This window comes from Leopardus geoffroyi, chromosome C1, assembly GCF_018350155.1.
Source record: "Leopardus geoffroyi isolate Oge1 chromosome C1, O.geoffroyi_Oge1_pat1.0, whole genome shotgun sequence".
In the NCBI taxonomy this organism is placed as follows: Eukaryota; Metazoa; Chordata; class Mammalia; order Carnivora; family Felidae; genus Leopardus; species Leopardus geoffroyi.
The window spans coordinates 34,957,983-34,975,653 of NC_059328.1; the positions used below are offsets into that span (position 1 = coordinate 34,957,983).

The following is a 17,671-nucleotide window of genomic DNA, read 5'->3' on the forward strand; positions in this document are numbered from 1 at the left end:
AAAAGTCCCTTCTTCATTTCTGGCTCCCCCCTTCTCCCCCACCCCAGCACTCACCCACATCCACACTCCCACTCTCTGGCATAACCATTGTTGGCAGTGTAATGTAGGTCCCTACAGGCCATTTCTGTCAATATGTGTGTATACTCGGGGACATACAAAGATCCAGTCTTATTGTACGTGCTGTTATATGACTTGCTTTTCTTCCCACTCGACAACATACAATAGGTATCTTTGCATGTCAGTATATCCAAGTCTATCTCATCCTTTTTAATGGCTGCCCCCTTTTAATTTGACAATCTTAATCAGCTGTGAATGGGAAAGCCAAATAATCAAGCTTATTAGAATTGTACCTAAGAAAGAGTAAATCGGCTCTGAGTGAAGGCTTGAGGAATTCTCCTAGGGGTAAAATGTGTTAACTTTAGTACAAGGACTTTGTAATGTTTATTTTGGCTATTCTGGGACCCTTTTTGCTTATTTCCTGGTCCATTGTGTTTTGGATAGCTGAGGTTGCTGGACAATGACCTGTGAATTAGTGAGGTATTACATATTCAATATTACATTATATAATTTTGCTATGATTTTGTACACTAAATTTTTTCATTATTCCATCTAATTATTTAGTACTTACATCATAGTGCAGAGCATTGAATATGGTAGCAGTTAAAAAATGGTTGGCTTGATGATTGACATTGGGCTTTTTATCTATATCATCTACCTGTGAGAATGTCCACTGGATTTATGAGAACTCTAGAAGCTGATCTGAGGAAGCCTTTTACTACTAATGAACATTAAAGTACTGATAGCATCTTCCTAAAAATAATAAAATCCTATTTTGTATATCTGTAAGTTCTTCCTTCCACTATATCTACCATAGAAAGTGGCTAAATCCTGTTTTCTTTCTTTCTTTCTTTCTTTCTTTCTTTCTTTCTTTCTTTCTTTCTTTCTTTCTTTCTTTTTTAGTAATCTCTATACCCAATGTGGGGCTCAAACTTACAACACCAAGATCAAGAGTTGCATGTTCTACTGACTGAGCCAGCCAGGTGCCCCTAAATCCTTTCGATTCCACCTTTTAGATCTCACTGTAATATGTTCCCTCTTCTCCATTCACTGCTTCAGTAACTTGGTTCAGGCCCTACTAGATCCCAACTGAATTACCTGTAATAAACTTCTTAATTGGTCTTCTTGCCTCTTGTCTAACCTCCACCATGCTCATCCAGTAACTAACTAGTGCTCTTTTTAAGAGAAATCTTACCATGTCACATCCCTGAAAAACCCTCTATGAGTTTCTCATCAGCTTTAGGATGAAGTCCACTTTCCTTAACGTAGTACACATAGTCTTTTGTGATCTGCCCCACTTGTCCTGATTATCTCTTGCTGCTCAATGCCTCATACTTCAAGTTCTAAGGAAATCAAGTGACTTATATAGTTCCTTGAACATATCACACAAGAGAATTCTCAACAAATGCTCGTTAAATGAATGGATGAAACACCTCATATAACTGGGGTGACCATTCAACCTGCTTGGCTCAGGATGGTCCCTGTTCACACCACCTATCTCAGCATAATTATTAATAGTGCCCCTTTTCACTATCAGACCTGTCTCAGACCAATAAATGACATGGTCATCCTAATTATAGCAGGCATTGAATTGTTTTCTACCTCTAGTCTCCTCTACCAGATGGTGAGCTCTGTGGGGACAGAAATTTTGTTTGTTCGTTTTACTTCTCTATCTTCATTTATTCATTCAACTAAGAGACTGCCACTGTTAGATACTGAGGATATAATGTTGAATAAAACAAAAATGGTTCTTGCCCTCAGGAAGCTTACAATCCAGCAGGAAAGAATAATCTAAATGGGAAGAATAGCACTTAATACAACAAATGCTGTGAATGAATGACTAACTGTAGATTAAGATTTAGAGGTTCCTAAACAAACAACCCTAATCCCATGAATTACAGATACAGAAATAGTCATAACCATAGAACTCTAGGTTGATCAAACCAACCGTTATAGAGTTGCTAATTAAAATTTCGAAATACAAGCCACACATGTACACCTAAACACACATGACATTTAGATGCTGCCTTAATGTTAAACATAAAAAATGACCATGGAAAAGTAGCAAGAATGAGACTTTTGAGGGGTCTGTGTTTTTAGAGAGACAGTTTATAACCCCATGTGGTTCTTTGCTTGAGTGGATTATCAGTATGTACCCTACCTGCCCCCCCTACTTTTTTTTTTTCAGATGAGAAATCTGAGGTTTCAGAAACTGAGCCACAAACAAAGGAATGATTTTTTTAAACCAGGATTAGACTTTGGTTGGGCTTTGCTTTCAGAGCTAGGACTACCTCTTATCCTGGACTTGTTAACCATGTTCCATGGGCAAACTGTAAAATGCTTTCAACCTCAGTTTCCTATTTTATATATAAAATAATGACAGTGTTATCTCCAGAATTAATCTAAGGATTAAATGAGGTTATGTAAAGACATTTAGTCCCGTAACCTGGCTCTTAGAAGGCACTCAGGGAATGTTAGTTCTCCATCCATTTCCCCCTATTTATCTTTCTGTCCTTCATATTTAAAAAATGATATAAAATGATTTGAAAAAAAGAACTGTAATATAAATACCGATAAAATTTTAAATTTTTGATTCTGGGTGCTAAACTAGGCCCTCTCCACCATCTCTAAAAGTTGCAGTTTTATTTGTATTCATTTGTTATCTTATTATTATAGGCAAAGACCCTGAGAAGCATTCCAGGAGCAAAGAAGTAGGTAAGATTTTTCTGGAAAAGCAGAGTTTATGAGGGACCCAGGATTTGGGGATCATTTAGCTGCAGTGGGTGTCAGCGTTAAAGATTTACCCACTTATTCTTGGTCACTTTTGGTTCAAGAAAGGAAGAAGAGCACCAAACCATTCATTGAGGTCTCTCGGGGCAGGATGAGGGGGAAATGTGAACAAAAGCAACAGCTCTCTTCAGTTTCCACAATGTCCGGCGACCCCAAGACTTTCGAGCTCTTTCTTGAGGGCCAGCAGGTCTGTTCTCCAGGAGTGCCCTGGGTCTGGACTCCATTTCCCAGAGTCCCTTAGTGCCCTAATGTATTCAGTGCTCAGAGTGCCTGTATGTGTGTGAGTGTGAGAGAATGTGTGCGTGTGTGTGCGTGCGTGTGTGTGTGTGTGTGTGTGTGTGTGTCTCCGAGTCCCTGGGAGAGTGGAGGCTCATTCACTGATTAGAGCCAGCGCTGAGAGGCAGCACTGCTCCTTCTCTCACACCAACCGAGTCTCTTGATCTGTACATGCAATCCCAGGCAGCTCGCGAACACAAACCCGGGGCCAGCCGCCTACTGCTGCTGCTGCCGCTGCCGCCGCCGCCGCCACCGCTGCCTCCGCCGGCTCTGCGCACCCGGGACTTTTCATGCACCACACTCACCGCCTCCTTCCCTCCGTGTCCTGAAAAGTGCGACCGTTCTCCCAAGGAATTTCTACGGCAAGTATGGAGACCAGAATGGGGTGTGGGTGTGTGCGCATACACAGAGGGGTGGGTGTGAGAGCCGCGGGTTGCTCGGGAACCTAACTTTCCGGGTCCGTTTCCTAGGGATTCGGGCGGCTCCCCCCGACAGGGGCAGGGGCTGGGACCTGGGCTGGCGCGTCTCAGATCTTCGCGACGGTGCCTCCCGGCACCGGTGCCCTGCGCACTCTGTGCGCGCTGCCTCGCTCAAACTTTCCGTCTAGAGTTTTCCTTAATGTGTTTTATTTGGGGGGTGTGAGGGGGAGGGACCAGACGCGGGAATTGAACAAGTAGGGAGGGTGAGGGGACAGCCAGGGAAGGGAGCAGGACTTCTTTTCTCTATCTTTTAATAAGCCCGGTTCGCACTTTGTTTGGGTCGATGGGGAGAATGCCCAGTCGCCGGGCTCCCCCATGTACCCCGTGGTGATTTCCGGCAGGGCCCGGCCCGGGCGGTGCTCAGTGGGGAGCCTGAGGCGGCGGGCAGGATGGAGAAGGAGAGATCCTAGGGTCCCCACCGCCCCCACACAGCACACAACCAGCCCCGTGGGGTACCCGCGCACGGCTGGGAGCGTCGGGCCCGCGGGTGCTCGGCTCACTTTTTCCCAGCGGGGGCGGGTGTGAAGGGCGTGGAGGGAGGTGGGGGTGGGGTGGGGGGAGTCGCGGCGCGCAGGAAGGAGGCAGGTGCTGGCACTGAGGTGGACCGTTCGAAACGCAACCGGTAAACTCCCTGCTCCGCCCGGCTGGACCGGCCTGGCCTTAGAGCAACCCGACCCGTGGGGGGTCTCCCGGGATTTTCGGGGTCGGGACTCTCGCCCGGCGGTTCTATGGAGCGGGGCGGGAGGACAACCTTACAGACAGCGGCGCGTGTCTCTTTTTGAGGTTTTATTTTTATTTTAGACCTACCTTAAACTGAGTAACAATTTCTCTTCCTCCGACTTGAGAACAAAACTTTTCAGCGAGCACGCAGGTCGCTGCAGTCCTGCGGCCACCACCGCGGTGCTCGTCGGCCCCCGCGGAGCGACCTTCTCCGCCCGTAGCCGGGCCCCGCCACCGCGCTCCTGAGCCTCCGGCCGGCCCCCCTCCCCAGCCTCGGGCTTTTCAGGGCTCGGCCTGGGCGTTTCGCCTTTGTGCTTTGTAAGGGAAAGCCTTTTCTTCCAGGGCACAACAAACTTGGGCGGAGAGCTTCCGTGTGGCCCCCCGGGCGAGGCCGCCCACGGTGGTGAGACTATCCGAGGGGATGCCCGGTCCGTCCTCTGCTCCACGAGCCCCTCCAAGAGCTCGAGGCCCAGGTGGACCCAGGCCGGCGAGGTCGCGCGGGAGCCCCGAAGGAGCGGGGACTCCGGCTGCCCGGAGGCAGAGGAAGAGCTCTCATTTCCCGTTCAGAACGCGCTGCTTTTTTGGGCCCTGGCCGCGGCTCCAGCGGAGGGCCAGGGCCCGGGCCCCGAGCCGGGCGCGCGTCGCACAGGATGGGTGCTTGGGGCGGGGGCGCTCAGTGTGGGGCCCAGCCCTGCCTGGCGTGGCCGGGCCGTCCGGGGTCTGTGGCCTGCGCCGCCTCCCTGCCCTGGGAGCAGCAGAGAGGGAGGACTCAGGCGCTCTCTGCCCGCGATGCCCACCAGCCATGTCTCGCCTCTAGCCTCCGCTCTGGACTCGGCTTGAGGGGCAAAGGGGAAAGAAAGGGAAAATAAAGAGAAAAAAGGGCGGGCAGTGAGGAAGCCGCGGGGCAGGCTGGAGGGAGCAGACCGACCAGGGGTGCCCGGCCTCCTTCTTTGCGGGTCTCGGGGGTTCTTGCCGAAAATGCAAAATGAGCCGTGGGGGGAAGGCAGAAAGAGCGTCGAGTAAGAGATGCGGGCGTCTTCCGTTCCCATCCCTCCTGGCCCGCGGAAACCCGGCAGAAGTGGCGTGAGTTCACTCGCTGCGATCCGGGACGAGGTGGGGGAAGGCCGAGGACTGGGCGGCGCCGCCCCGCTGGTGACCTACGGGGCCGGAGCCGGGGCCGGGCGCCCAGCGAACGGGGACACACACCTGTTCTGCGAGCTGCGTCGTGTGTGGCGGCCGGACGGCAGCGGCGCGAAAGGCAGAACCCTCCCTCCCTCGCCCCAGGCCTGCAGTCCCGGAACCGGGAGGGCCTGGCTGCCCCGCATTTACTGGAGCGCCAGAATCCATGAGCCCGGTGGCTGTCCGCCGAAGCGGTGGCGCGCGGCGATGAGACCCGGGTGACCGCGGGGCGGGGTTGTTCTGGGGCACGAGGTCCTTGGACTTTGATCGAAGGCAGCCTGCCCCCAGCTCCTGTCCCGCGGGCCTTGCCGGGCTGTGGACCAGGGCCCCTCGCACTTGTCCGTTCTTCCCTGGCCGGCGCCCTCGTTCCCCAAAGTTACAAGCAGCTTGTTCCGTGCAGAGGTTGTTGGGACCTAAAGTATTCTTTGTGCAATGGCAGCCGAGAGCTGGAGGGAGAGGTCTGGCCAAGGAGTGGTGGGCTCCGCTCTGTGTTGGCCCCAAGTTTTTGTAGGTTTCGCCTTCACCTCTTCTTCTTCCGTTTTCCCTAAAAGAGTTGGTTTTCCCCGGTTAAGACTCCTACCGGCTGAATTCTGCACCCGCTCAACTGAGCTGGCAGCCTCGTAGCCCCGCACTCTTCCACAGGCCGGGCTGTTTCGGATTCTCACCCGTTGGCCAAGCCGGGCCTGGGTCGGGGTCCAAATCTGGGACAGATACCCGGCCACGTCTGAATCGCAGGCGTTGGCCCCAGCCGGTGGAATCGTGTTAAGCTTATGCTTCCTGAGCTCTTGCATATGGTGGTAAAATTTCTGTTAGAGCGGTGTTTCCAAATACCCCCTGGGCATTTGGTGTGCGGGAATTCTCTTCAAGCGGAGAAGTCTGTGAACTTAAAAAAAAATTCTTTCCTGAGTTCTTCACAACCCCCCACTACCCTGGCCCCATTTCCCATTGTTCTTTGCTTTTTAAGTTGCCTGTTAATTTTTTAAAAGTTTATTTATGCAAAGGAAAAATATCGTTTAATTTGTTCTATTATTTTAATTCCTGGCTTTTGGAAACGGTTCAGAGACCACAAAAATGTCACCTGTTGTAATAAGCAGGGGAGTGTTGTGTGTGCGTTTTAATTGCCAGCAGAGTCGTAGTTTGGTGGGCGTTCAGAGCTAGGGCTCCGGGAAAGAGGCTTTGCAGCTTTTCTTTGTGGCAGTCATTTGCAAGTGGGTTTGGCTCCCAGCGGCGGCAGCAGCGCCGCTTCCTTCTACGCCGATCCCGGCGCGGGTCAGGAAGCCCAGACCCTGGACAGAGATGGTCAGAGGCTGGGGTGGGAGATTGCCGACTCTCTGAGACTTTCTTTCTGGCTTTCGATTTTTCAGTGCGAAAGTGGCTAGTTCGCGCCGGAGAGCGCGGAGCGCTGCGCATCAGCCCAGCTTCAGACATTTTCACGTTCCGATCGCCAGCTTCTTCGTTTCATTTGTCTTGGTTCTGGCATGTTTAACCACGCAATTAGTAATCTCACTAATTATTCAGTTAGCTGGCGTTGTGCAATCACTTTAAACCAGGGTCGGGTGTGTGATTTAACAAACAAACAAACTCCCACGCATACAGACCTGAACCAAACCCATCACGTCAAGGATTTGAAATTTTTAAAACTCAATATTTGTTGGTCCCTCCGTCCAACCTCACTGCCTGCCAGACAATTTATTTAGCTTCGTGAATTGATCCCTCCTCCTTGTTTAGTTAATTCAACAAAGACTTTTTGCAATCTGTTTGGAGTTTGTCTGATGCCGTGGAAAAGTAGCTGATGATTTATTTGGTTGCTTTTCGATTTCTGTCTTCAGCCCTTCTTTCTCCTCCTTTCAGCGGGGATGTCAGCTGTTATTACTTCCTATTGATCCCTTTGCAAAGTGAGAAGTGAACTAAAATTAATGTCAATTCCACTGCTCGGATCAATAGCTGGAGTTATTTTAATCTGGATTTGCACGAAGTGCTAAATTAAAAAAAATCAGCATAGAGGCAGAAAAGTAACAGTTACTTACTTTCCCTTTGCCTGGTTCTTTACAGTCACCCAAATGCTCCATCAAGCTGATTATCTTACAATCCATATTTTTTTAATTAAGAGGGTCAGTTAGTTTTCTTATTTTGGGTTCTGTGTTTAAACCCATGACATTTTGACATTGGGAGTGTATTAACTATAGATTTTCATAATGACTGTGGTCTGCTGAAGCCTCATCTATACAAGTTGTTAATGTGAGGAGGGGGTAAGAAAGAAAAGGAAAAAGAAAAAAAAACCACTCCTCCTTCCCCCACAGAGACCAACGCCCACACAGTGGAGTAAAAGAGATGTGGCCTGGAAAAATATTGTTGATTTATTTTCAGTATAATGAAGTTTCAAATGAATAACCAGGTTTGAGTGATTCACCGTGTTCTGTTGAAGTGTCCGGTGCTGTCGCCAGATTACTAATTTATGAAACTCATTTAACATAATGAGGTGATCCAGGAAGTAAAAATAGAAAGTGAATTCTCTGGGCAATTGGTTATTTGGGGGGAAAACATTTGTCCCCTCACCCCAGTGTATTATGTTCGTCCTCTTCTCCTGCTTGCCTCATGTAGTACTGCTTGTTGAGAGAGAAGTAGTTAGTTATTTCTGTTACGAAGAGCTGCTTAGAACCCTTGGAACAGCCCTAGACCCACTTTTAGAGCGTCCATGTTGTGTGACCATTAATCTGACTCGAAAACAGCCAAGAACAGGATTCCCAGACCAGACTCGTCAGGCTAACTGGCTATCCTTGGCAGATCATTCCCTGCACTGCTATAACTTGACAGGAAAGTTATTTAAAATTTGGAAGAGAGAAAAATCCGTTAATGTGAGATACATAATCTGGTAATTTAGCAATGATGTCTATAAGGAGAGATGCCAAATGAGGAAGCAGTCTGATGGTGTGCACTCATCTTCCCAATTAATAACAGTCATTGACACGTCTGCTACAGGATGAGAGAAGGAAATACTCTCTTTGCACTGCATTAAGCCAAGGGGATTCATCTGCAGTTTCACTGAGGCTTCTCTATTTGAGGGAATACCAAAGATACTCCATTATTTAGGTGTGTGTGTGTGTGTGTGTGTGTGTGTGTGTGTGTCTTAGGGGAGGGGGTAAATTCTTATTTGAGACATGATTCTCAATTTAAAGGTTTTAAGTAGTAGCAGATGGTGCCTTTTGGTTTATACTTTGAGTTTCATTAAGTTTCTATCTAGTGTATATTTTTGAAGCTAATAAATTCTAGTATTCGTCTTATGTTGTTCTGACTTCTGACGTATAGCCCTTCTCGACCCATGCCTCAGCCCCCTACTCAAAATAAATTTTGAAATGGAATCAGTGGCTATAGAAATGCATAACCTAAATTTAAAAGGGAAATTGAAAGAAGTCTCTCCGAACTCCAATTTGTTCCAGGGACCTTTATCAGACATCAACTCTGACTGGGCCAATAAGCTGAGCAAAATAAGTCAGAAATTTTGTTAACATTTTGCTCCAAATGTTAATGGCAAATTCAAGGCTGTTTACAAATCTACTTAAGAGCAAGTGCATTAGTAACTAAAATTACCGATCCGCTCTTTGCTGCCCCTGGAAGACAGCCGCTTCTAGAGAACATACGCCAAAGGCACCCATTATGGTTTTAAATATTGTCAGAGATGCCAGGCATTTTATTGATGAAGGTTTTGTTCCTTCTCAGAAAAGAGAAAACCTGTATCATTAGAGAAGGGGTGTGCATCAAAAATAATATTGCTGTTGTTTCTTCACATAGCACTTCTTTCTGGAAACAGTCTTAGATGATACATGAAGATGTGTGTTTATGTATGTGCCAATGTGTGTGATTTATCCACATGTACAATTTGTAACAGCTAACACGTACAGATGGTCTAGATGTGCTTGATTTAAGAATTTTTCAGCACCAGGGCATTGTTAGGGGAGATGAAGAGAGGATGTGTTTTTTTGGAGGGGGGTCGTCTAGGTAGAACCTCGCCTCTCTTTGAACATCAGGCCAGCCATGGGTGGTGTATGCAGGGGGAAGCCCTTTAAAATATAGACCCCACCCAATCTACTGGGTGACTTGGCCTTCCAAAGCTCATTTACTCAGGGAATATTGTATTTGGTGGTTTTATGATTTTTTTTTTCCTTTGCTGGGCTCAGGCGCATTTCACCCGGAACGTGTAGGGACCAAAGTCAGCTACGCGTACATCACAGTAAGTTGTCTATTGATTTTCCTGAATGAAAATGGTCTGATGCTGCTGCCCACTGGCTCCTAAAGCCTGTGGTGTCTCTTGCCCGAGCATCTGTAAGCCAGAAGGATGGTGTTTCGATCACTTGGGGTTTCCCTTTTTTTTTCTCCCCCTGACCTTCCTCCCCCTTCTTTTTTTCTCTTTGCTGTTTCCACAGGTCTTAGAAGGGGATGATTCCCCAGTAATATTCCCTGCCCTTGATCCAAGGTGCCGCTTGGCCTCCCTCCCAGGGAAGACTGCTTCTTGTGTGACACCAGCCATAGAAAGAGACTCCGATGGACTTACACCGGGCAGCCTTCAAGATGGAGAACTCATCCTACCTCCCCAACCCACTGGCATCCCCAGCACTGATGGTCCTGGCGTCCACGGCTGAGGCCAGCCGCGATGCTTCCATCCCTTGTCAGCAGCCACGACCCTTTGGTGTACCTGTCTCAGTAGACAAGGACGTGCATATTCCATTCACCAACGGTTCCTACACCTTTGCCTCTATGTACCATCGGCAAGGTGGGGTGCCGGGCACTTTTGCCAATCGTGATTTTCCCCCTTCTTTACTACACCTCCACCCTCAGTTTGCTCCCCCAAATCTAGATTGCACCCCAATCAGTATGCTGAATCATAGTGGGGTGGGGGCTTTCCGTCCCTTCGCTTCCACTGAGGACCGGGAGAGTTATCAGTCAGCCTTTACGCCAGCCAAACGACTTAAGAACTGCCATGACACAGAGTCTCCCCACTTGCGCTTCTCAGATGCAGATGGCAAGGAATATGACTTTGGGACACAGCTGCCATCTAGCTCCCCCGGTTCACTTAAGGTTGATGATACTGGGAAGAAGATTTTTGCTGTCTCTGGCCTCATTTCGGATCGGGAAGCTTCATCTAGCCCAGAGGATCGGAATGACAGATGTAAGTACTTTGGTGCAAGCCCTCCCTACCCCCACCAAGCCCTGCCTTACAGTAGTGTTCAACAGGTCGGTGGCAGTTTTCATGCTCCTAGTAATGGGAAGGGCCAACTACTTCCCACTTAATGGCTGTGGAGTGTGAGCATTTACTTGTCTGTTGTCAATGAGCATTGACAGTTCTGGTAGGAAATGTTTTTCTGAAGGTAGCCAGAGGCGAGTTGGCCTCCACGCTGCCTCTCTCCAGGGGACTCTGGAGTGAAGAGGGGTGCCATATATATACTGGAGTGACTATCATTTTACTAGAAAGCATAGGTTTCTACGAAATTTGGGGGACCTGAACAAATTCATCCATCCCTCCTCTCTTTGCTGTCCTTGTTTTGTTTCTCCAATCTTGGTTTATTATTTTTTAGCTTTTCCATTGTATCACATCTAGTGGACTCCACGTGATTTTATTTTCCCAACTCTCAGCCCTGCTCCACATTAGGCTTTTTTTTTCAGAGAAGGACAAAGGTGTCGTCAATCACCATAAAGCATTTCAAACAGCTGTGTTTTCCTTGTGATCGCAAGGCTAGAAAGCCGACTTCTCTTGGGATTTAACAGGTTTGCTGGATGCTTATCCTTGGGCTCACTTTTAGGACTAGACACGGTTGACCTGTGTGAGTGCTCCATATTTGATGTTCACAACTATTATTAATTTCTGCTTATGGAACAGCTTTCTTGTGTTCTCCAAGTGCCTTGTTGAGCTTTGGCTACCCTTGGTAATAGTTGGAACTAAACCTTTATTTGGAACTTGTAGACTAGGAGTGCTGAACCCTACAATCTTCTCCTCTAATAGAATCAGAAAATAATTGTGTTCTGATGCTTTTGGGCTGTGGGTAGGCAGAGCAGTTTTCTTCAAGCCTGGTGAGAATTTATGAACTGAGGGTGTTTTTCCACCCAACCCTTTGTTCTGAGATTTGCTTCATTTTATTTTCTTAAGAAAACTACATCTGAGGTTTGCTTTCCCCTCTTCTGTATTTTTTGTGCTCCTGTCCTCTCTATAACCACCAACACGAATACCATTTTTTCTTCTCTTCTCTTTATGATGCCGAGGAGAGTAATAGAGACATTGCAGCTCTCTCCCCTGTCGGCACTGCTTCCTCAGGCTGTCTCCTTGAATTAGGCACTGTGTTAACTTTCCTGCGCTAAAAGGCATCTGCCTAAACCCAGCGTACCTTTTCAATAAAAGTCATCATAAAATCAACCTGCCTTGTAAATCCATCGCCCTTTGGTTTTGAAATATGTTGCAAGTGTGTCTTTTATGTCAGCGTCTGTAAGCCCGAGACCTCCCCACTTAAGGGAGAAGCTTCTGTATGCCAGCACAAGTGCCCGTGTGTTCTCACTTCCCTTCAGCTCCTTCCACCGGCTCCCCTTCTGGACAGCTGACGTGTGTGTTACCATCTTGCTTTTTGGGTATACCTCCCGAACGTGCTGGCTTTGTGTTGCTCTGTTTTGTTTTACTTCAGCGCAGTTTTCATTTGTCAATGTGCAAGTGATCAAGGCTAGCTGTAATCTGACCTCTGGCTAAAGCTGCCCTGGGTGAGGTTGTGACAGATTCTGCCCCCTTTTTCTCCAAATACAAGTTGAAAATGAAATCCTCTCAAAACTAATATGCTACAAAGTAACATCTGGAGATCAAGATTCCTTTCTTCTCTCCTAACAAATCCAGCTTGTCTCCATTTTTCTCTCTTTTTAGCCCAAACCTGTGACAGACCCCCAGAGCAGGAGGAAGCTTGTTAGTCAAGTCAGAACTCATAGATGTGGCTATCCATTCCCTTTCCGAGTGTCAAAGCCATAACTCTTCTGTTTGCCTGGTTTGCATTGTGTGGTGGTGCCATCCCCCATGGAGATGGATCCCTCACACAGGAATACGCCTGGGTGGAGAAAAATTAAATGAGTCTATCTCCCAAAGTGAAATGGAATTCTGACCTTGAAATTAATGAGATTCTGATCAGAAGGGTGGGGAAACTTCTTTATTTGAAACTGTAGTATTATATAAATTGGAGCCCTTTCCCCTTTTATTTGTTTAAAATATTCTTCCTTTAGAGAGTACTTTGTGTTCTCTTTTCTCTATCACACAAACGTAAAACCTCTAGGTGTGTCTGTGAGTGTAGGGCGTTTGCACACCCACCTTATTATTGAGAGTTGCATTCGTGACCAATCTTCAACAAGAAACAAAGGTGCAAAATGAACAGCAGCCTCTTAGCCTGTGATCCAGGGCTCCTTCCTCCTTTTCTTCCCTTAGGTGGCATAGCAGCCCTCCCAGGGTTGTACTGGGTAGCATTTGTGCTTTTGATTTTGAGTTTTGGGAAGGTGGGAGAAACAGTTTTCTGTAGGGAAGGGCTGAAGAGGCACTGGGACAAAGTCTGCAGCAGCTTTCTTGGTTCCTGTCGTATGCCGACGTGTGTCAGAATATTTATGGTCTGTTTTATGTAAATACATATTTAAGGGCCGTTAGAAGGCCTGATTATTCCCACTAGATGCCTTTCAGGTCCTCCCTACAGAACCGTTTTGAAATAAGTAATATTTCTCAGATAATCGAGTGACAGTGTACAAGACTGCTTCCAAAAGGAGAGCTTAAGGGGCAGATGGGGCAGTGAGGGGGATGGGAAGGCAAGAAGAGAGGATAGAAAGTGTTGGAAAGAGCAAAGTAATAGGATGCAGTGGCTTTTGGTCAGATTGCCAGAATTAACCATGTATATTCTGGTTTTTTATTCTTAAAACTTAGAGTTAATTTCTGATGTGGTGACTTATTTTTCAGTTCTCTTCATATAAATAAATTTTCTCATAAAATGTAAAAAAAAAAATGTTTTAATTAAATACAACAGTAAACCTCCTAAATAGGCACTTAGCTTTAGGGGTTTTTTTCAGGGGCGGGGTTTTTTTTTAGTATGGGGATGTGTGTGTGTGTGTGTCCTTTACTTAGAGTAGAAGTTTTATGACTGAGTTTTAGGTCAATGAAAAATCAGTTTTACAGTGGAAACACTGACAGTTTTTACTGTCGCAGCCACCCCCTGCTCACACACTGCATCCATATGCAGATATGTCCACATGTGAGAGCATTTGAAAGAGGGGCCTGCAGACATGGTGTAATGCACACGTGTGCTTGCCTTAAATCTGGGTACTGATAGGCAGGATTTCTTTTGTGACTAAATATGCATTTTTGTACTGAAATGTAGCTATTTGGGTAAAGTATTGTTTCTCTTAGTAGATGATTCCGGTTTGCTTGCCTGTTCATCTACCTGGCATCACAGGTGATTCATGAGGTAGGTGTTGGGGTCTATGGAGAAAGGAAGCCTTGACTCGACAGGACTAACTTATTTGCCCTGGAAAAAGGGAGACGTGTTTTGTGAGAAGCTATTCATGGAGGATGCGTAATTCCCCAGGAAGGGAACTGAGGTAACTCCTGTTTATTGTCACTCCCTGAACCAGTCTCCAAGGCTTCTTGTCCAGGGAAATGATGCTAAAATTTATGGACCAATTACGAATAGTCCACGTGTGTCTTACATATGAAGTGTCTACAGATATGTTTCCCAGGGCTTTTAAAATAAACATTTCCTCATTAAGGAAACTTTACAACAAAAGGGAAGATAAGTATTGTCTGCTGCCTTGTGCTAGAATCTATACATTTATTACCCCCTCAGTGCCCTGGCTCTTATCATGTGCATTTCCCGATTGTTCTCTGTAGCCACCCCCCCTCATGCCCAGATTCTTGCCTGGGTGACACAGGTTTTTTTGGCCAGCCTGCCAGTCATTCCACTCAGCCCAAATTGGAGTTGGCTAGTATGCACGCTCACCAGAGAGCTGAGAGGAACCAGAACTGCACCAGTTGGAGCAGTGACTGGCCCTGCCTTCTGATTTACCTCAGGGACATGCAATGGGCAATGACCCTAAAGTGTCCCTGCTTCCCTGGCCCTTCCCTGTGTCAGGCAGATTTCACAGGTAGGTAGGAAACCTGGTGGCTCACAGCAGTTCTTGGATGTTCTGCTTTGCTCTCATCTTTGATGTATTTGAAAAGTCATTCTTGGGCCCCAAAAGCCCTGAATAGTAGATGGTATTTTGTACCCTGAAAATGTGTCTTTATGAAGGCTTGTATCATTGAAGACCCTGTGTCCTAAGAATCACTCAGCTGAGCCCATGTAGGCCCAAGGGCAGCCTGGAATGAGGAGTCCTGGCTACATTGTGGGGGTAGGATTAAGGGGGATACTTCCCAAGGCTCTGGGATTGGGGTGGCCAGGGACCCTAAACTGGGCTTTTAGGAGGATTGTTCTTGCTGGGGCAGTTGTCACCAGGCTCAACTTCTGGATTGTAGCTGGAGCAGATGACCACTGTGAAAGGGCCAGCAAATCACCAGAGGAGGTGGGTCAGATGGTTCCATCCGTACTGAGTTGCCCAGACCTAGCCCGGTTGTTGCTCAGCTGCTCCCCAGTTTCTCCCTGAGCCCCTTTTCTCCTCCCTCTGGGGGTGGAGGGCAAGAACTCCCTGTGATGTGTGGTTGTTTCTGGTTGTTCACTCCCAGCACAGTCATGGAGACTCCTTTTCATGCTGCTGGGTTTAATTGTCTTGTTGGGATAAAGAAATGTTTGCACAGCTAAAGTGGGGCCGGGCTGGACGGGAGCAGTCCCTGATGGCTGCAGAGCCATCTGGCCTGGCTTGGCTTGGCTCAGCGCGCCGCTCGCCCGCCGCCCGCCCGCCCGGCGGCTGGGCTCGCTCCCGCTCCCGCTCTCTTCCCCTGTCCTCGCTCCACACCGCGCCGCTCTGGTCGGCGGCTGCCTCCTCGCGCGGCCGGAATGCCTAATCACCATGGTGAGAAAACGGACACCGCAGCCGTCCTCCCTCCTCGCCTCGCGCCCTCCCTCCCATCAATTGTCATGCAGAAGTGATCCGGGCTGCCGTTTCCTCGCGGCCGCCAGCCAGCCCCTCGCCGCTCCCGGCAGAAGGGTGGCTGGTAATTGATCGTTTGGGGGAGGGGGCGCGGAGAGGCGCGAGGCCCGGCCAGGGGGCTGGAAGGACCACAGAGCGGGCACCGTTGGCTCACTTGGAAAGGACTCCCTAGCCTCCGCCACTGAGATGGCTTTTAAGTGGTTTGAGAAACGTTGGTGACCTCGCCGTCGCTCGGCCGGACTCGGAGACTGCGGGAGAACTCCCGGCGCTGCCCCAGGGCCGGGCGAGCCCCGCGCTACCACCGCAGCCGCAGGCTGCGGCCGGGACCCCGCGGGCCGGTCTGATCCCCCACCCCCGCCCCGCCCTCCACGCGCGCGTCCCCAGGTCGCACTAGGAACCGAACCCTCGGTCGGTTTCCTGTACAGCGGTCTGAGCCGCAGAGAGTGTGGAGACGGGGTGAGGGGACACTGAGCGAGTGTGACCGGGGAGAGGGGCACGCCCACGCGGGTGTCAGGCTGACACGGGACAGGGCGGGAGGTGCACGTGGGCGGGTGGCGGAGTGAGGAGGCGAGGGGACCCCGCGCGGTCGTTGGGTGCCCTGCGTGTGGGGAGGGGGGCTGGGGGACTGGAGGGGGGAGTGGGAGTGGGAGTGGGAGTGGGAGGAGGGCGTGGAGAGGGCGCCGGGGCGCGTCGATGAGGAGGGACGTGTGTACACGCGCATCAGGAGCTAGCATTTCCCTCGGCACCCGAGGACTTTGAGGTTTCTCCTGTAGATTCGAAATGTTTTTCCCGTCTTGCTTTTCAAATCTGTAAAACGTTCCAGGGAATGTTTCCCAAAGTCCAGGGGTTCGTGAATCCGCAGGATAGCTGGTATTCGGGCGAGGCGAGTCTTGGTCGCCTCTGACCGTCTGAGTCTCGCAGCCAGCACAGCGGGGCTTGTTAAAGTCCGGGCAATTTCTGGAACTCTTCCCACGGGAAGTTTTCCGGGGCTGCCTTCCGGTCAGCGGCCCTAGGTTGATTATTTGGTGGCCCTTTTTTGTTTGAAAACAAAAAACACACATTGTGTCCTAATAACAAAAGTTGCTCTCCTTCCCCATCCCCTTTCCTCATTAGGCAGGGAAGAGGAAACTGAAAAAATAGAATTATATTTTTATATTAGTTTTTGTTATTTTTAACCCTTGTTAACTACATCCATCTGGTTAATAAATATTAGCACACATTGAAATGTATTCTTTGTAAATACTCGGCATTTAGAGTGACAATACATTTAATAGAGTTATATTTTCATAATGGTTTTTCATATTTTTAACTCTTATTAACCACATCCGGAATGTACTCCTTATAAACACTTGGGATTTGGGGTGATGATACATTTTAAGTGTAAAATCCGCAGGATTTGAACACCAAAGCTACAATAATTTATGGATTTGAATTTTCTCTTCCAACAGTTTAACAGCATTTCCCAGTGCCATTTTACTCCTCTTAAAGACAGATGAACTGCAGACTTAAGGATAACTTATTGCTGTATAGCAACTAAAATGCCTTCACATTTTAAAAAATACCATTTTAATTGTGGCATTTGTGGCTGAACAGAGTCTATTTTTATCCTGTATAACCTAAAAGTGTGTGCTGCAGGTGCGAATTTGTAAATATTTCTTTATGGGCAAGGAGGAGATTTTTCTGCAAAAGAACTTTCACCTACTTAGTCTCTTTCTTATGCCTTTGCCAGGAAAAGATCCTGATTTGGGACTATGGGTTTAGGCCTGGAGAAATGATAGGCTGTGGTATGAATCAGTTAACCTGGTAGATGCTTACATGCATGGGAGGAATTCATTCACTTCCATTTTTACCCAATGGATTTGACTTTTCTATTACCTTAACTACAGTTTAGTTTTAGTGCTAAAAAAAAAATTTTTTTTGGCATTGTTGCCAATCACATCGAAGGGTTCAGTAAGTGTTAGTTGAGTATTGAATAAATTAATGGTGGTAACTATAATCTAATGTTTCCTCCAAGTTTTCCTCAGTTTGCCACTCTTCAGCATTGCTCTGGATAATATCTATAAGACTGTGCTATCCCAAAGGTGTAG

At 48.0% G+C, this 17,671-nt stretch overlaps 1 protein-coding gene across 5 annotated transcripts in view; it reads left to right on the forward strand.

The window, feature by feature from the left end:
• Positions 1 to 9,928: 9,928 nt before the first annotated feature.
• Positions 9,929 to 17,671, forward strand: part of RNF220 (ring finger protein 220) — a 224,772-nt gene continuing 217,029 nt past the window's right edge. For all 5 annotated transcript variants that reach the window (XM_045477057.1, XM_045477059.1, XM_045477058.1 and 2 more), the window contains exon 1: positions 9,929 to 10,665. In XM_045477057.1, coding sequence (XP_045333013.1) covers positions 10,041 to 10,665 — 625 coding nt within the window. In that variant the 5' untranslated portion in view covers positions 9,929 to 10,040. The remainder of the gene's footprint in view (positions 10,666 to 17,671) is intronic.